This window comes from Chrysemys picta, chromosome 7 (genome assembly GCF_011386835.1).
Source record: "Chrysemys picta bellii isolate R12L10 chromosome 7, ASM1138683v2, whole genome shotgun sequence".
Taxonomy (NCBI): domain Eukaryota; kingdom Metazoa; phylum Chordata; order Testudines; family Emydidae; genus Chrysemys; species Chrysemys picta.
This window is the reverse complement of record NC_088797.1, coordinates 88,511,095-88,529,967: the sequence shown is the minus strand read 5'-3', so window position 1 is coordinate 88,529,967 and position 18,873 is coordinate 88,511,095. Positions and strand designations below refer to the sequence as shown.

Sequence of the window (18,873 nt, the reverse complement as noted above, 5' to 3'; positions counted from 1 at the left end):
AACTGCGGAACAATCAGAAAAGATTAGAAATTTTTCGTTGCAGTCAGCAAGGTGATACACTATAAATAAATCCAAAGTAATACATTTGGGGAGAAATGGTAACCAGTATAAAATGAGAGAGAACTATTTAGAAAGTTTTGAATCAGAAAAAGACAGGATAAGAGAGAAACTGAACAGAAACCTGTAATGCAGCATTATTATATTGGGGGGTGGGGCGGGAGGAGTGGAGCTAGTACTTTCTCAAGTATATTTAAAGAAGAATCAAAAGCAAAATTTCAAAGACGGTAATGCCACTTTGCAGAGTACAGAATATTGCATTCAGTTCTGATCCTTGAATTATTTAAAGGATACTGAAATGCTATACTGGATTTAAAAAGGGCAATTAGAATGACACTATGATTGGAGGACAGTTTTGAATATGAGACCGTACAAAAGTTGATCTACAATCTGGGAAAAGAGTTAAATGTAGGTCACTGTATAAATACTTCCATTGAAATAACATCCATGAAGAAAAAGGCTTATACACATCATCTGAGTATGGCAAAACAAGGAGTACTGATCTGAAGTGGAAAATGAGAATTCATACTAGGCATTGAGAAAAAATGTTGTTTGTTAGAGTTGTCAGTCATTAAAGTAGACTAAAGAGGAAGTCACTGGAAGTATTCAGAAAAGCTGAGACAAGTCACATGAGGGGAAAATATAATGGATGAAGGTTGTACTAGCTAGCCTGAGTGGTCTTTAGCTTTGCTATGTGATTTGATCTGTCAGTAGACCAGGTATCTGACTTCCAGCGTTGCTGAGCATCCTCTACTTCTGTTGACTTTAGTTGGAGTTGAGAGTGCTCCGCAATTCTGAAAATCAAGCTCTAGGAATTCAGTAGCTCTCCTTCCTGTTTCTTCTTCTCCTTGCCCATCTCCTCCTTGTTACTCCAGTGGACATCCCATCTCTTAGTTTCCCTGAAATCACTATTCTGCCATAGACAGCAATCACCAACTTCACTTCTTTGGTGTTCAGGAGATGGTTTTCACCAGTAACTGTCAAGAGTTGAATTACAATGGTTCCTTAATAGAATACAAAGATATAGTGTTGAAGTACATGAGAAAGAAAAGTTGATTAGGAAAGAGAGGTGGTTTATCCAAAAGGCGTTTGGGTCCATTTGTATTATAATTTCCTGAGTCTGTATGAATTAACTCAGTGGTTCCTAGGCTGTACTCTATGGACCACTCGTGGTCTGAGTAGAGTTGGCTGATCGTATGCTGGTGGCAGCTGCTCCTTGTTTCCAGTTGCTTCTACGGGCATTCAACCCCTTCATCACAAAAATAAGCATAACAATTATGGAAGCCGCTGGAAATGGGTCAGCCTAGCTGCATATAAGCATTTGCTGTAGTATGTACTGCATGGGGCCACAAGGATGTTGCATAGTTGTTCTCGATTAGGAGGAGAGGTGGGCTGCAGGTAACCTCTGTTGGTAAGAGGTGGACCACGCTTTGGAAATTAATAAGTTAATTCAGGAGTTGTGAAACTTTTTCAAAGACATGTTCAACCCTGTATTCACCAGTTTTATGTATAGTAGACTTTAGAAAGTTAGCAACCTGTAAATGTGCAAAAGTCTGGTGTTTTCAAAGACAACTAGTAATTCAGTTAATTCTGAAACCCACTTGTATTTATTTGTTGGTTTGCAAAGTGCTTTTCACCATAGCAGCTAGGCCTTATTTATATAGTTGAAGTGCATTTATTTTATAAACTGACGGAGAAAAGAGAGAATCGGAACCTAAAACAAATGTCTTGCATTGCGCCCTGAACATTGCAAGATTTGTGCTTGTGAAGGAGAGTGAATTTCAAAGGGAAAGGCCTCCACTGAGAGAGTCCGTCAGCTGGCCCCAAAGAGTCTTGCCTTAAGAAACAACAGCAAGCACCTATCAGATTAATTTAACTGACATGATGGAGTATGTCTGACTGACTACCTTTCCATTGCCCATAACTTATGTACACACACTCACTGTTGATGCAGTCATCCCACAATTTCACAATGAACTGTGATTTCATAGAACAGCAGTTGAGGAGAAGGAACCATCTGTTACATTTCCAACCAGCCTGTGAATTTTTCCCATCTACCAGATACTAAAACATAACAGGGAGATAAATAGAGCCTGAAGTAGTGTCTTCGTCATCGTCTTCTTCCCCCCCCCCCCTTTTTTTTTTTAAAAGTAAGATGGCAATGGCAAGAAGAAGGTCCTAAATTGCTGTCAGTAATCTTTGGCCTCTCTGTGAACCAGACTCAGTCCTCAGCTGTTCTAGTAATCGCTGTGGTGGAAGCAGCAAAATTCTGGAGATGGTTCTATGCCAACTGCTTTAAGCTATATCAGCCCCTGTAACAGCCCTAAATCCCCTGCATGCAAGCTGGGGATCACTGAAGTCCTGGAGTACTACAACCACATCCTCCTCAAGGTGGGGTGGGAAGAGAGGTGGCATTAATTTAAATGTAAGTTATGTGGCAGATCCCCTGCATAGCTTTGAAAAAATCTCAATCTTAAAGCTGTATTTAGACACCTAAATAAATGGTGTATTTTTCAAAAATGTGGAGCATGCTGCAGCTCCTATAGACTTTACTGGATGCTGTTGGTGCTGAATGTTTTTGAAAATTAATTCATTCATGTATCCAAATGTTGGCTTTGCCCCGGTGTTTAAAATGTTGGCTACTATATTATCTATACTGACAGTATGTTTGAGTTTTGGGATTGTTGCATGAAATTTGTGCACAACAGCCAATGTTATATAGTGCTTTCTTATTTTTATAGCAAATATTTATTTCTTTGCTTTTGTATGTGCTTTACTTTTATTGAATCAAAGAAAACTTTTAAAAAATCACATGTGGTCCACAAATTCTACCCCCCCATTCTTAATAAATAAAGATAACTTTCCAGTAAGAACTGATTACATGTTTAGTGCTTTAAAAGCCAAAGCATAGCTCATTTAATAAGAAGTTTATTTTAATTTTGTTTCCTTTTATTTAAGAAAATATGTAAGTAGTTTTGTTTTGCGCTGTGGTTTACACTGAGACTTTTTTAAAAGCTCAATTGTAATAATTTCATGTTTATTTGCTTTGTTGCAAAACCACTTAATAGAATTGAGAGAGAAATGAATGATGAATTTGTGATAAATTATGGTATTTGTATTTTGCATTGTATATAAATTGAGAAAATAGTGAATGGATCATTAGAATTTTTATGACGCTAGACGTTCTACCACACTGAAGTCCATATTGCTTCATTGTATCTGTGATAAAATATGTACATGCATGTCTTCTATGGCCCCTTCAGAAATCTAGGATGCAAGAAATAACATTTAAGCGTTGTTCATCATCTTATCGAGAGCATAAGGATTACATTGCATGTCACTGGGGAAGAGGGAGTGGGTCAGAGCCAGATGTGTGCTTGCAGAACGAAACAAATGATCCAAATATCTCTCTGACATGTTTGTTCTTTGTCTTTCTGATTTTGAAGCCCTGGTGTGAGATGTGCTTGTGAAGGTAAAATGCCTTCCCTCTCTTCCGCTCCCAGTAATTTTTTTCTGTGCTTGCTGTGGAACTCCTCTGGAGCACATCTTAATCATAGAACACCTGTGCAATAATTAAACGTTTTGTTCATCATCTGGCTAGCATGCCTTAAAAGCCATTAAAAGGGAGCAGCTTTCTAGTTTTGACAGAAGGTGGTGTGCATTATAAGGAGCTGCCTCTCTGGATCAGCACCTGTCTGCCTGCTCTTTCTGCAGTCCTTCTACATTATTGCTGGAAAGCTTCCAAACATCATTAAACCTCTGTCAGATAATCATTGGGGTAACAGAGCCCGGAGTGAATAATAACTAGAGTAAAATCCTTTTTGGCACTGAAATGCTTCAGAAAACATATTTTGAATGTGAAAATAGAAAGCTGTTAATTGAACAAACCTCCCAGAATTTGACATGTTGCCAGGTTGTATGTTTGATTGCAAGTTTGTATCTTTTCTTCCATGTGCTAATAGAGAATTTTTAACTTCTAGACTAGGAGTGGCCAAACTTACTGACACTCCGAGCTGCATACAATAATCTTCAGAAGTTCAAGAGCCTCAAGAGACACACAACCTGCCCCGCGGAGCGGTGCTACTGGGGCATGGGGCCAAAGCCCTTAGATGACGCCCCCCTCTTCTCCCTCACTGCAGGGAAGAATCCCCTAGTCCCACCACCCGCTGCAGGGCAGGAGCCCTAAGCCCCCACTCTCCCCGCAGTCTGGCAGGTGGAGAGCGGGGTGGGGGGTATGTGGTGGGCTCAGCGAGCCGCACTTAACTGTAAAAGAACCGCATGTGGCTCACGAGCCACAGTTTGGCTACACCTGTTCTAGAGGATTAAGTTGAAATTTAGGTTTGGTCACAAAGGAAATGAGTTTGGCTTTCTCTCAGCATAGTCTTTAAGGGCATTTGCCCAAAATTTACTATTACTGGCAAATTCTTCTCTAGACAGACTTGATAGGAACAGCAGGAGTGCAACACAGAGCTAAGACGCAGTTGCAGATCTGTTTGGGTGTTCCAAGTGGAAAAGGTGAATGATGCAAATTAGGATTGAGGTGCATTAGACAGCTCAATGAGGGCCCAGAACTGGAATAGCAGGGTGTTTACATGAAACACTTGAGGTTCACTTGCAGAGCTGTGTGGGAACAGATGGCAAAGTGCAAGCTTGGTGCTTCGCAAAGCTGTACTGTATTTAGAGCTGTCTGTTGCACATTCATGAACTCTAAAATTCACCTCCATTTTTATAAATCATTTTTGTCCTGAGTGATTTTGCCACTGATCACTTTGATTTACTAATCCTTCCGCTCTTCCTTGGTACCAATATCAGTTGTCTCAAGGGGAAGATTGTATCCTCACTACCTTTGCTGAATTTTATCCTTTGGTTGGTGGGGAGACATACTTAGCTAAGTGCCCTATCCTCTCTAGTCTATATTGGTATCAGGCTTCTGGTTTAGCCAAATTCTTCACAGTGATGAATCATGATGATACTTTGCTCTTCTATAGCATATTCCATCACAAGCTATGAAAATACTATACAAACATTCATTAAATTATACAGTACTCCTGTCAGACAGATAAATAGCATGATCTTCATTTGGCAGACTGATAGTCTGAAGTATGGAGAGACTTTGATTTGCCCAAAGACCCCCAGAAAGTGCCTTCTGATCTCTCGACTTTGATTAACTTGCAGTGCATCCTTTTTCTTCTAGGAAACCATCCATCCTTTTGTGTAGACCTCTGTCCTGGAGTGGACTTTGAAAAAGCTGTGGGTGGATTAAAAATTAATGAATAGGTTGCTTTATGCTGTTAGTTCAGATTTTAGAGGGGTTGTATTAGTTTTAAGAAATGCCACTGGATCTTCCCTGCAATTTAGAGGGCTGGCTAATGTGTTGGTGTTATTTAAAGGGAAATGCGTCCGTAACCTACTGCTACTTTTCAGAGATAAGAGAGTTTTTATTTCATCTAAGTTTTGATTTTTCTAGTTTTAAAGGCTTCCCCTATCACTGGGCTCCTGTACCTCACTAAGCTGGCACTGCTTGATGTGTCCCCAGAGAGGGGGAAGGTCTGGTGGGTATACAATTCCGAACAAAATTTCTGTTCTCCCAGCTTCTCTGAAAATTAGTATGGGACCGAACTTTCTGCACTGACCAGGCAGATGCTTTGGTGAAATCTGGGATTGGTAACAACCTCTCTCTCTCTCTCCTCCTCCCTCCCCCCCCCCCCCTCCACACACACACACACACAATCCCCCATGCTCTTGAGGATGGTGAACTTCCACACAGGATTCTGCTTGGCCAGTTGTGTGTGTTCATAATCAGGCGAGCAGATTAACATGCAGGTGAATGTCTGTTGTGCTGCTTTCCAGCATCACACCTGTCAGTGCCTTGGAACTTGTCTTTTTAATTCTACTTTGGTTTTCAGTTATTCTTTCATATACTCGAATGCAGCTTTTGATCAGGACCAGCTAAGTAGTGGATGTGGTTGGGGAAGTTGGTGGCTGCTGTCACAGTATGTAAAGCAGCTGACTCTTTCTATCTGTAAACCCCCCTTTTGAGCCTGAATTTGATATCCTAGCATAAGCAGTCTCTGCATGTCTCCATTGCCTGACATTTCTGTCCACTAATTCCCAGCACTGTGCCTTGTGTGTGAAAAGTGCTGGTTTGCTAACCGCATGCTGCATTTCAGAATTTCATTTTTGTAAGAGATGCACACCAGCAGGGATAGAGCAAAGTCATCCGAGCACACTACATACGTGTAGATTCCACTAAGCAATTGTAACAAATGTGCAGCACCTTCATACTGGAGAGAAAAGAGATTGCTGTATTATCCTACCATCTAGCATGGTAGGCATTTGATTTTTTTATATATATATGTATAGTAGCCACTGCCTCTTACTCCTCTGCTTCCCAAAAGAGAGAGTTCATGTTTTTGGTACTTGCTTCAGGTTGAAACACTTGGGTCTATCATATCCATGAAAAGAGAAGCTAATTTTTTAGGTTAATCGGTCACAGACTAGTGACCCAATATGCCTCAGCTACGCTGCAGTGCTGATTCACCAGGGACAGTTTTGTACGGTTAATCTACAATAGCCCTACCCTAAGGCAGTACTTATGTGGCTGGAGTTTGCAGCAGACTGATCTCCCTGCAGACTTTTTTTTTCTCTCTCTCTCGCTCTGTGTGTGTGTGTGTGTGTGTTTTATCTAGTGATAATGCAGCTCTTTGATGGTAGTTTTTAATTGCAAGGCATTGCTGTGAGTTGTTCCTTTTGGCATTTTGAGTATTGAGACTCTCAGGAGAACTGCTTGGACACACTGATTTTGGCCATGCCACTTGAGGCAAAGTAAAGCTTTCAGATTTATCAGTAATCCTGACAATAGCAGCAAAATCCAGGCCAAGCAGCTGAAAGTTCAATCTTAAAAGATTACACGAAGGAAGTTTTAAATACCATTGCTTCCTTCCCTCCTCTTGCCTTTTGTCCTTCTGCTGCCCATTGCCTCTTCAGACAAATCCATTAATATTTCTCATATTTGTTGCACCAGTGTAGATGATTTAAAAGCACCAGTTTGTGCTGGCATTCCCGCTTTGAATAAATGGAGCTGAAGTGCTTTGCTGCTGTCTTTGTGGTTTAGCTCTGTGATTTACCACTGCTGTTCCAAAGCTTGAAAACAGAGGTACCAACTTATTCTGGGAAGGTTGTCTAGAGGAAACCACAGGACATAAGTAGTATGGTGATGAGTGCTTTACAAATGCATAAGATAATAGGTGCTGAAAAGTAATGTGGGCACAGTTATAGTTCATCTTGAAATGTTACTCGTCTTAATGTATTTTTGCAATAAGTAATTGTGTTTTTTAAAAACGCAGAAAATAATGCACCTATTTTTGATGGCCTGCTTCAACTTACAGCATCTTTAAAAAGGATACTGTTGAGATTTGGACTGAAGTTTGTCATCACATTTTTGCTTACATTGGCAATGTTTAATTGTGCGTGCAGTTACCAAAACAAATACTTCAGTGTTCCATCTTCTTTGTTATAAAATGACTGCCAGCACGCCTGGAGTACCCCGCAGTGTAATCTGTGCATAGTAGAGGGGAATGAACCTCTGGACAGGAATAGTTTATTTTTAAACTTCCAACAGGAGTGTCTAACACAGTGGTCACTAACCAGTCGATCTCCTAGGGGATCTCCCAGTCGATTGCGATCTCCGGCGGCAGTGCAGTGTGGCTGCCTACCCCAGCCCCACACTGCTCCTGAAAGCGGCCAGTGCAGCCCCGGGGGGTGGGGGCCAAGAGTCTTCCTCTGCGCGCTGCTGCCTGCCTGCAAGCACTGCCCACGCAGCTCCCATTGTGGGGAGAGCTGTGGGGGTGGTGCTTGCAGAGAAGGGCAGTGCACGGAGCCATGTGCCCCTTGCACGCCCTCAAAGGCTGCAGGGGCGCATTGGCCTCTTCTGGGAGTGGTGTGGGGCCAGGGTAGGCAGGGAGCCTGCCTTAGCCTCGCTGTGCCCACCACTGACCGGGAGCCACCAGAGGTAAGTGCTGTCCGGTGGAAGGCTGCACCCCAATCCCCATCCCTGAGTCCCCTCCTAGAGCCAGCACCCTGTATCCCCTCCTGCATCCCCACACTCTGCCCCGAGCCAGCACCCCATACCCCTTCCTGCTCCTCACACACTGACCCAGCCTGGAGCCCCCTTCCGCACCCAAACTTCTTCCCAGAGCCCACATCCTCCACCCCAACCCCCTGCTCCAGGCTCAGCCCAGAGCCGCCTCCCACACGGCGAACCCCTTGGCCCCCACCCAGAGCCCGCACCACCTCCCAAAACCCAACACCCTGACCCAGCCTGGTGAAAGTGAGTGAGGGTGGGGGAGAGCAGCAACGGAGAGAAGGAGGGATGGAGTGAGCGGGGTGGGACTTTGGGGAACGGGCGGGGCCTTGGGGAAGGGGAGGGGTAGATCCTGGGTTGCCCTTAGATTCAAAAAGTGATTTTGGGCATAAAAAGGTTGGAGACCACAGGTCTAACATGAGAGGGACCAGGACTATAAAAATGACAATCATTTTGATTCTAGATCTCTTTGGCTCAAAATAAATGACTGTCCATACGGTGTGGTATGGGGAGAAATTTAGAAGTGGATTTTTTTATATAATAATCTGCTGAACAGGGGCGGCTCCAGGCACCAGCGCAGCAAGGGCATGCCTGGGGTGGCAAGCTGCAGGGGGCGGCCTACCGGTCGCTGTGAGGGCGGCAGTCAGGCAGCCTTTGGTGGCATGCCTGTGGGAGGTCCGCCGGTCCCGCAGTTTTGGTGGTAATTCGGCAGCAGGTACGCCGAACCCGCAGGACTGGCAGATCACCCGCAGAAATGCCGCCAAATCCGCGTGACCGTGGACCACCCACAGGCATGCCGCCGAAGGCCGCCTGACTGCCGTGCTTGGGGCGGCAAAAAACATACAGCCACCCCTGCTGCTGAAGGGCACTGGACCCTTGATAAGTGCCTACTAGAGTGTGCCTTTAAGACACAGCCTGTTTTCAGAAGGTGAGAAGGTGCAGGAGGAATTCTGCTGGCTGATGTGGGAGGAAGGGTAGACATGACTCTGTATATTCTCTGTCTCCTTTTTGGCTAGTTGCTCCCATGGGAAACAACTAAGTAATAATTCCTGCATTCTCCCAAATGTGGTGTTACTGTGCGCCCCTCCCCATCATTAAGTAGTTTGTGTAAGGAGAGGTGGAGGCTGCTTATTCCCTATTCACTGTCACTGTGTGCCTGCTTTAGTGGGAAGGAGTCACAACATAAAGAATTTGCAACACCTGCACTTACGCACTCCCCACAGATTTGGATTGGCACAATGGATCTCCCAGACTGCTGAATTAAAAGTAAAGGGATGAGTGTGTCATCTCACTTCCCTTGGAAGCTTACTCTGTTTAGTATATTTCTTTCAGAGGGTCTCTTTTGGAAGGCTCTAACATCCGTTTAGGCATCCATACTGTGCTTATCAGTGGTATTTTGGGTGACACCACCTACTTCTGCGTGCATTTGTTTGCCTAAGGACACTCGGGGATCCAGTTTGAAACGCGTACAACATATTCTCCAGCTCCAAGTCAATTTTTTTAGGGGGAAGGCACTTGGGCTAATGAGTTGATTCACTCAACATGCTTTTAGTAGTGTAAATCCAAGAAAAGCAAAGGCAAGTATGGTGTTGACTATGTGAACTGACCTCTGCGCCCATCAAATCCACCTTCATTTGCAGTAATAAAAAAGCTCTTGTTTATTCTTGAGGAAGCAAGACAGTCAATCTTTCAGTGTGTGTAGGATTTATAGAATTAATGTTCTTTTGCTGAGCCTCATACCCCAGTCCAGTCAAATGGTTCAGCTTTTGGTATCCACGTTGATCTCTTCTGCTAGATACTACCTATTGATCTGTGACTATTTCCCCCCCAGTCTTTAGCAAGGTGTGTGAATGAAAACTGAGCAAGTGGGAAGAAAATGAGGATTGGATGGTTTTTAGTTAGCACAATACCCACTTAGAACATAATGTCCTCTACACATCATTTTTCTGTCCTACTGAAGTATGTTACAGAAAGCATTTCATTGGCTGTGCTCCTGCTCATTGTGAGCAAGTTTCCTCGAGGGTGAGGAAGCCAAAGGGAATTTTCTTTTCCAACTCTGCCTTGGTTCTTACCAAGACACTCTCACTCTCTCAAAGGGGGAGGGTGATCCTAGAAACGGTTTCTGGTAGCTGAGGTCCCTGAATGTTTTATAACTTTGTTCAACCAGGAAACCCCATTTTGATGTTTTTGAGACTTTGGAGGATGATCCCACTCTAGGAGCTGAAAGGCCCCTTTCCTAATTGTATTTGAGGATTTGGGATTTCCTGATTGAACAAAGATATAAAATATTCAGGGCCTTCCAGTTACACTCTTGTTTTTATCCATACCATTGACACCTCTGTGGTACAGGACACCAGGGATGATCCTGAGCCCATAAAACTGGACAGCGGGCAATGCCCCTTCAGATTTCCCAGAACAGCTACTTCGAAAAAGGGATGATGCTGGGAAAACCTAGATAGGTGGCAATGCTACCCAGGATCGGTATTTGTGGACTCTGATTGCTTCTGTCATTGGGACCCTAAGGGAGTGAGGAAGTGTCAGTAAAAGTGTAGAAGTCTTGAAATAAAGGCAGGAAAAATGGCTATGGTTGTCCTTGTAGCATGTTTACTTTGAGAATGTACAGCTTTATTACTAACGCTGTCCACCTAGCACTTTTGTCGGTATAACTTATGTCGCTCCGGGGTGTGAAAAAAACACCCCCTCGAGCAACACAAGTTTCACCGACAGAAGCGCCGGTGTGGACCGCGCTATGTTGGCGGGAGATGCTCTCCTGCCGACAGAGCTACCATCGCTCGTTGGGGGTGGTTTAATTATGTCGATGGGAGAGCTCTCTCCTGCCAGCATAAAGCAGCAACACAGGAGATCGTACGGTGGTGCAGCTGTGTTGCTGAAAGGTCTCTAGTGTAGACATGTCCTAAAACTCAAGAGTTTCAGCAGTTTTATTCCTGGGTAAAACACACACACATCACACACCTCTGTCTCTTTAAAAAAATCCAAGGGAGTAGAAGCTCTTCACTTCTTGCATCGTATGAATGGAAAGCCTCTGATCTTACTGACAAAATGACTGACGCTACTCAAGAGATTTTTTTTAATTAATGCTGCCACTTATTATTTTGAGACATTACTTATAAACAAAACCAAACTGCTATATGGAAAGATTGCAGAAGTAATTATTTTGAAAGGATTGCTATTATAAACTGTTTTGTATATGGATTTGATTTCAGTGAGTTGTTGTTGGGACTGGACCACCCCAACATGTAATTTATTATTTATTTGCAAAGTTCATGGAATTCTGAATATATTATTTTCCCCACAAAAAGAAATGCTTTGGTTTTCTCTTTAAAATAACTTAAAATGCCAACGTGTCCGGATTCACAAGAACTTTACAGCAATCTCTATGGTGTAAGCATTGATGGGGTGATCATTGCAGATTTGTGTTTTCTTTTTTTCCAAGGGAGAGGGTTATAAGGTCCAGTGCGGGAGTGGGCGGGGAATAAACTGTATGAACATCTTGACAGAGATGAGAGTTTTAAAGTTTTCTTATGGTTGGTAGATTTCAGGCCAATTGACACTGGGCTGGGATCCGGAGCGTCCGTTTGACTCTTTGGTCTTCTGGTACGCTTGTCTCAGCTCCTTGATTTTTCACGCGGCACTGCGTTGCATCCCGGCTGTACCCTCTCTCTGTCATGGCTTTTGCGATCTTCTCATAGATCTTTGCATTCTGTCTTTTCGATCGCAGCTCCGAAAGCACGGACTCATCGCCCCACACAGCGATCAGATCCAAGACTTCCCGATCAGTCCATGCTGGGGCCCTCTTTCTATTCTGAGATTGTATGGTCACCTCTGCTGGAGAACGCTGCATCGTTGCCAGTGCTGCTGAGCTCGCCATGATGGCCAGATAGGAAATGAGATTCAAACTGCCCAGACAGGAAAAGGAATTCAAATTTTCCCGGGGCTTTTTCTGTGTGGCTGGTCAGAACATCCAAGCTCGGACTGCTGTCCAGAGCGTCAACAGAGTGGTGCACTGGGGGATAGCTCTCGGAGCTATTAGCGTCGATTTCCATCCACACCTACCCTAATTCGACATGGCCATGTCGAATTTAGCGCTGCTCTCCTCGTTGGGGAGGAGTACAGAAATCGAATTTAAGAGACCTCTATGTCGAACTAAATAGCTTCGTTGTTTGGACGGGTTCAGGGTTAATTCGATTTAACGCTGCTAAATTTGACATAACCTCCTAGTGTAGACCAGGCCTAAGCCTGGTCTGGAGATGTAAGGAAAATTATTCTTCAGATCTTCAGCGCAATCAAAGCAAAAAAAAAAAAAAGAGAGAGAGGAAATCATTTTACCTTCACTAATGCTTGTCAGTGAGACACTGTGGTCCTCTGTGCACTAATGTGAACTTCAGAAGCTTCCGGGAACATACTTAATCTTTATAATAGTATAGAAAGGGGTTTGGGCTTTCTCAGTCATTTCTCATCTTTCATGCTTCCTACTGTTTAGATACGTTATTAAAATATCTCATTTTAAATGGTGTGTGCTCTGTTAGAGATATAGCTGCATTTCAGTTAAATTCCTGCTAGCTGAGCTGTATCCATCCAATCCTCAAAACTCCGCACAGCACAAGAGGAGGAGATGACAAAAATTCTGAACAGGAAAAGCGTTTCTCCTGAACTCAAGTAATAGACCTCAGCAGATTCCTCCTTGGAGGTAGATAAATAGGTGAAAGAGCTGAAATTGAGCTTGCCCAAGGATCTAGACAGGAAGAGCACTTGGGAGATTGGGGTTTGGGAGTGACCTCTCATTCCAGTGTCTCGGGGGGGCTAGAAGCATCGCAGGAGTGAACCTCCTAGATAAAGGAGGAAACTTGACTAACGCACTGCTTGGAAAAGCAGCTCTCTTCCATGCAAATGGATTGGGCAGTGAGGGGAGGGCAGAACTCATTAGAATAAAAGAGTACCTAGGTATGAAGAAGTGGGTGACAATTGTAAAGTCCATCTCCTTATAGTGACTTGAATTTCTGCCTTAGAAGCAAAATCTACCCCCTTCCTTCCTCATGTTTACAAGAATGCAGTGACCACTACTGTGGGAGAGCCTCCTGCCAGGAGATAAATCTGAGAGATCCCCATTAACAGGGCAGCTGGCTTCTGTCAATGCCCAGTGCATTCTTGTAATTACCTTTTGGTGACTTGCAGCCAGTTTCTCTAGCTTAATAGGATTATGAATGATGAATTTGGTAATTCCACCACTAAAGCCCTGTTAGAAGTGAGTTGACAGTGGGATCTAGTTAGGTGTATACTAGATTCTAAAAGAAGAGAACAGAATTAATAAATGGAGATAAAATGTTTTAGTAGTTACTAATTTAAAAAATAGGTCATGGGCAGATGTTATGAAGATCACCATGAACTGGCTGATTGGTAATGGGGGACACAGCCTTTGTCATGTTGGTCACTGGTCTGAATCTATCCTATGCTGGTAGTGAGAGTAAGCAAAAAGTTACTATGTAATAGTTTGGTGACTATGAATAAATTGCTATTCTTAGCCCAGTTCCTAGTGGACAACTGGTAGTTTCATACAGAGGTGCAGAGGGTTGTATTAGTCATGATGTCTCAACTACCTCCTACTGCTGGAGTTGGTGCATCCAGGCCACAACTGGAGCACTCTGCTGGTGCAGCATTGGGGGGCGAGGGGGGGGAGGCTTTCATTAGTTCTCCTGTGGATAAATAGGGAATTTCCATCTCCAAAGCTGTTAATCAAGCAGCTTTCACCAGAGCTGAATTTACTTTAAAATAAAATCAAGAATTGTCCCATGAGCATTTCCAGTACAGTGGGGTTTTTTACAGAAAGGGGTATTTGCAATGTCGAACCAGTTTGTCAAAGCCAGCAATAGAGGTAAATCATATAAATCAGTGCTGGGGAGACCTGCATGCATTTTGAAAAGAGGAAAGTGCATCCTCGTGTAGAGGCACTAGATCTTGGGTTTAAGATGATGACATATGGAAAAATCAATGCATCATTGGCCCTAGAAGGGCAGGCTTTAATGAACTGAGTGTTTCCTAGCCATTAATGTTTGCATGTTCCATAATGGCAGGAAGAGCTGTGTGTGACTGTCTTGAGCCAGTGTTTACAGGGACAGATATAAAATTCATAGGGGACAGACTGAATGAGGGTTTGTAAGTTCCCCCGGGGTAGGGAGACCATACCATTCAGGCCCTTGATGACCCTCAGCATTGGAACATTAAACTGAGTTTGAAAGTAGTATTTTTATTGGAAGGCATCACTGGTATTTTAAGGTAGAGTAATTTCCTGCATCTTAATGGAATGGGAAAAGCACTTTATACTTCAACATGATGCATTTCCAAGCAGTATTGAACTTTCCTATAATGAATTCTGATGTCACTTTTGTGTGTGGCTCCCTGATGAACTGTGTTTTGTTCTTGAAAGTCTTTGAATAAAGAGGGACTCAGTGGTTTGGGGTTTAATGTTAGGATAAAGAGCCTTTCACCTTGTGTACAAATCTGAATTTGCACCAAACTGGCCACAAACATTGCTAGTGTTTGGCTCGTGAATGATCTTGTCTCAATTCAGTCTCCTATGGACATTGCAAAACCAATTGTAGTTAGCCCAGACTGGCCCCTTTTGTTGGTTATCTCCACTAAGGATTGGAATAGGCCTGGGGACTGAATTAATTTCTCATATCTAGTGGTGTGGTCCCTCTAGTTCAGAGGTTCTCAAACTGGGGGTCGGAACCCTCAGGGGATTGTGAGGTTATTACATGAGGGGGTTGCGAGCTGTCAGCCTCCACCCCAAACCCCACTTTGCTTCCAGCATTTATAATGGCGTTACATATATAAAAAAGTGTTTTTAATTTATTGGGGGGGGGGGTCGCACTCAGAAGCTTGCTATGTGAATGGGGTCACCAGTACAAAAGTTTGAGAACCACTGCATCTAGATCATGGCTGAGACAAATGGATGAGATCGGGTGGTGAAAGCTGGCATTGCAACTGTGCTGTATGTACTACAGGAATTCAGTTTCCTAAACTTCAGCTGGCATCCTCGACAAAGGCTAATCTCACTTTCTATTTAAAAAAAAAAAAAAAAAACCTCTTCTGAAGAATCATTCTAAATGCAAAATGAATACAGAAGTAGAACTAAATATGAGAAGAGACTTTCCAAGGTTGATTTTTACAGGCAGGTCTGCAAATATGCTTCAATTTGTTTTGTTTGGACATTCCTCATGGGTTCTAACTCCTCTCTTTCAGAACTTTGAGAACTTCTACTTTGGAGAACTGCAGCTGAATTCAGTCCATCTTTCTCAGAGATTCTCCACAGACAGCTCTGGTTACTACGCTACATCTGGGCAGCTCACTTTCTCCTGAAATAACAACTCAGGTGCTCCAACAGATCTGCTGTGCACCCAGAATTGTAAAGGGGTTACATTAATTTTGGAGCCTCAAACATGAAGAGAGATCTCTTCTAAGGATTCTACAAAGACTGGGATGCCATGTTATTTCTTCAAGGAACCATGCACGATCCGCGACGTTGCACCTTTTTGGTGGAACTCTCCTGCAGTCTTTCCTACAAATATCCCATCTCCCTATCCTCTCAAAAAGCTCTAGTCTCCTCCTACCTCCACTTCATACTGCTTTTTTCATTTCCCTTAACACTTCTAGTTTACAGGTTTCTTCCACTTGGAAGCTAGCTGGCATCTTTAGGATAAAGGGTCATTGTCAGCTAACCTTTTATATGCAGTTTTTCTCGTTTTTATCAGATGTTTGATGCCATCTTACAAGTTTACAAAAATAACATTTATTTCTCTACAGTTTCTTTCCTTTTGGCAAATATTTGTCTCTCCCAGCCTTCCTCCTCAGCCTTCTTTGTAATGGAGCAGAAGACATGTCTTCATTTTGTTTACTTCGCTATTTCAGAGCCCAGTGAAGTCAGTGGAAAGACTCCCATTGAAATCGGTGGACTTTGGAACAGGCCTTATATGAACAGGAATGTTGCATGTGCCTGTTTACATTTGTCATTAAACTGCTTGTTGTAGACCAGCAGTGTGCGCGCACCCAGCTTTCTGTGTGTCACACCAGATCTTGATAATTTTGTTTTTAAATGAGCAACTGTAAACTCTCAAAATAAATGTTTAAAATCCAGAAGAGCTCCCCAGACTGTAATATAACAATGTTAAGGCAAGTCATTACTTGGGGCCCAAACAGTTTGACAGTGTTTCTGTAACATTAGTGATGTTAAAATAACCAAATAAATTAATTCCTTTCAAAAAAAGTGTTTAACTCCTGTTGCATTAATAAAGCTATCCAATTATTTTTGTAAACTTTTTGCAATTGTATTAATAAACCATTTGCAGTAAGTGCAGTGAGAACTGTTTTAAGCAATCATTCCTCAGGCTGTCAAAAATCTGTTTATTGTAAATGGTTTTCTGATAAAGGAGCAAAATTGTTATTACAGTTGGTGATACTTCGAGACAGCATCTTAAGACAGTTGGCTTAAACGGTGCTGATCTGTTGTAAAGATTTTATTTCATGTTATCTGGGGATCATCTTTCCAAATTCACTAATAGTGGCAACAGTCTTTTTTTTTTTTCTTTCACTAGGAAAGTTTAAAAATGGATGATCCTGGTTTCTTCATTTTGTATTGAAAACATTCCTTTTGCTCAGAAAATCAGTTTTAATATTCACTCGTTAGTCTGAAGCTATCCTGTACTCTATTTTAATGTTTTTTTCTCCAGCTCTCTTCCCATGCTGCCATTGCACACTTATCCTCCGGTGGGAAGAGCCTCTTCTAAAACCACCCTTAATGCTGCTTACCTAGTAAAGCATGTGTACACACACTTGGGACCTAATCCTGTGAGATGCTGAGAGCTCTCAATTCCTGTTGGTTTCAGCTTTCAGCATCTCTCAAGAAGCATATCTCAGGATCAGGCTGTTAGTCTTCCACCCAAAAGTACAGACTAGATTTTCTTTTTGCGATAGAAAGATATACATATAAAAGCTTCTTAGCATGTTTTATTTTTAACATCTGTAACCAAGAAGCTGTTTATGCACTTAGCAATATACTTCAGACCAAATATTCAAGCTCCAAAGGACACAGAGTACTATTTTTATTCCTCTTCATAAGCAATTCCCTCTTAGAAGCTTAGCTATAAAATTTCCTTTCCAACTAGTTTTGCCCTTTGTTTAATATTGATTTTTTTTCTTGCTGTTTTTCCTCATTGAGCTCATCATTAATTACTCCTGAGGGCATTCTGTGCCAAAAAATTAAATTCTGGGCACAATATTTTAAAATTCTGCAAGTTTTATTTGTGAATAAATAAATGCAGAGGCTCCAGCATGGCAGTGGGGAGCACAGGCCCCTGGCTGCACGAAGGTGAGAAAAAACCCTGCAGCCTCCCCACTCCTCAGACACGGATTCAGTGGTGAGGCTGCACCCGACTCTGACAGCACAAGGCCTGGGTCTGCCCCAGAAATATCCTAGGTCCCCCTACCTTTGTGCCAGGCACACCAGGTGTGGGGCAGGCAGGATCCAAGTGTGGAGGGGCTCATTGCCGGGGGGATCCAGGTGTGGGGTGAGAGGATTCTGTGTGGGACAATTGGGGTGCAGGCAGCTCAGTGGGGGGTTTTGGTGTGGGGAGATCTGAATGCACAGAGGCTTGTTGGGGGGGGGATTCCAGGTTCAGTGGCAATGGGACTCTGGGGGGGCTTCCAGGTGAATGGTTGGGGCTCAGTGGAGGGGTCTGGGTGTGAGGGTCCCAGCAGAGGGGTCTGGATGCTCAGGGAGGGGGACTTGCTGGGGTGGGGGTCTGGGTGCAGCTTGTTGGGGGTCAGTGGGGTGGGGGTTTGGATGTGAGGGTTCAGGATGGTTCAGGGGTGGGGGGACTCATCAGGGTGGAGGTTTGAGTTCAGGGATCTCTGGGGGTGCAGGTGACTCCAGATGCAGGAGTTGAGGTTCAGTGGGGTGGGTTTCAGTATGGAGGGCTGGGGGATTCTGTGTGTACTGGGTAAGGCTTGGTGGGGGTGTCTGGGTATGGAAAGTCTGGATGCATGGGGATTGGGCAGATGGGGGAGCAGCTCCCTCTACAGGGACCCCATCCCCTGCAGTTGAGGAGTGATGCGGGCAGGAAGCAGGGGAGGATGATCAGCTTCCTGCAGCTGGGGGAGGTTTTGGGGGATGGGTCTGACACAGCCCCAACCACTCCTTGCAGGGGAAGAGGAAATCCTGTTCTCTCCTGCCTCCAGCCCAGCCAGGACTAGCAGCTGATCTTGGCTCAGGGTAGAAGCCACTGGCTGGGGTGTCACCAGCCCTGCAGTGATTTCTCTCTCCTCCGGGTGCCTGAAATGATGTACCTGTGCTGCTAAGAAGTGGTGTCTGACTGCTCTTGCAGCTTCCCTTTGCTTCTCTGTCAAAGTTATTTTTCTGTGGGGAAGCAAAGAAATCTGTGGGGGACATGAATTCTGCGCATGCGCAGTGGTGCAGAATTCCCCCAGAAGTAGTTAATATAGCTGGATTTTGATTATGTTGGGCCAGATCCTTCCACCCTGACTAATGCTGAGAGTAAATCTTGCTCCATGAGTAATCCCATTGAAATCAGTGGGACTAGCACATAGTAAGGTACTACTTCCCATGAGCAAGGGTGGCAGGATATGGCCCTTTGTGCACAAATACTGTATCAAGTGAGTGACCACAACTGTAGAAGGGGCATTAATGGCTGTGTTTATAT

General features: G+C 43.6%; 1 protein-coding gene across 23 annotated transcripts in view; it reads left to right on the top strand.

Moving 5' to 3' along the window:
- The window catches only part of ASCC1 (activating signal cointegrator 1 complex subunit 1), a 57,682-nt gene extending 41,167 nt beyond the window's left edge, over positions 1–16,515 (top strand). For 16 of the 23 annotated variants that reach the window (XM_065551984.1, XM_065551992.1, XM_065551983.1 and 13 more), the window contains one exon: positions 15,401–16,515. In XM_065551984.1, the coding sequence (XP_065408056.1) occupies positions 15,401–15,517 (117 nt within the window). In that variant the 3' untranslated portion in view covers positions 15,518–16,515. Of the gene's footprint in view, positions 1–11,879; positions 12,087–15,400 lie in introns of those variants that run through there. The other 7 variants (XM_065551980.1, XM_065551978.1, XM_065551976.1 and 4 more) reach the window with 4 other exon arrangements.
- The last annotated feature ends 2,358 nt before the right edge of the window (positions 16,516–18,873 follow it).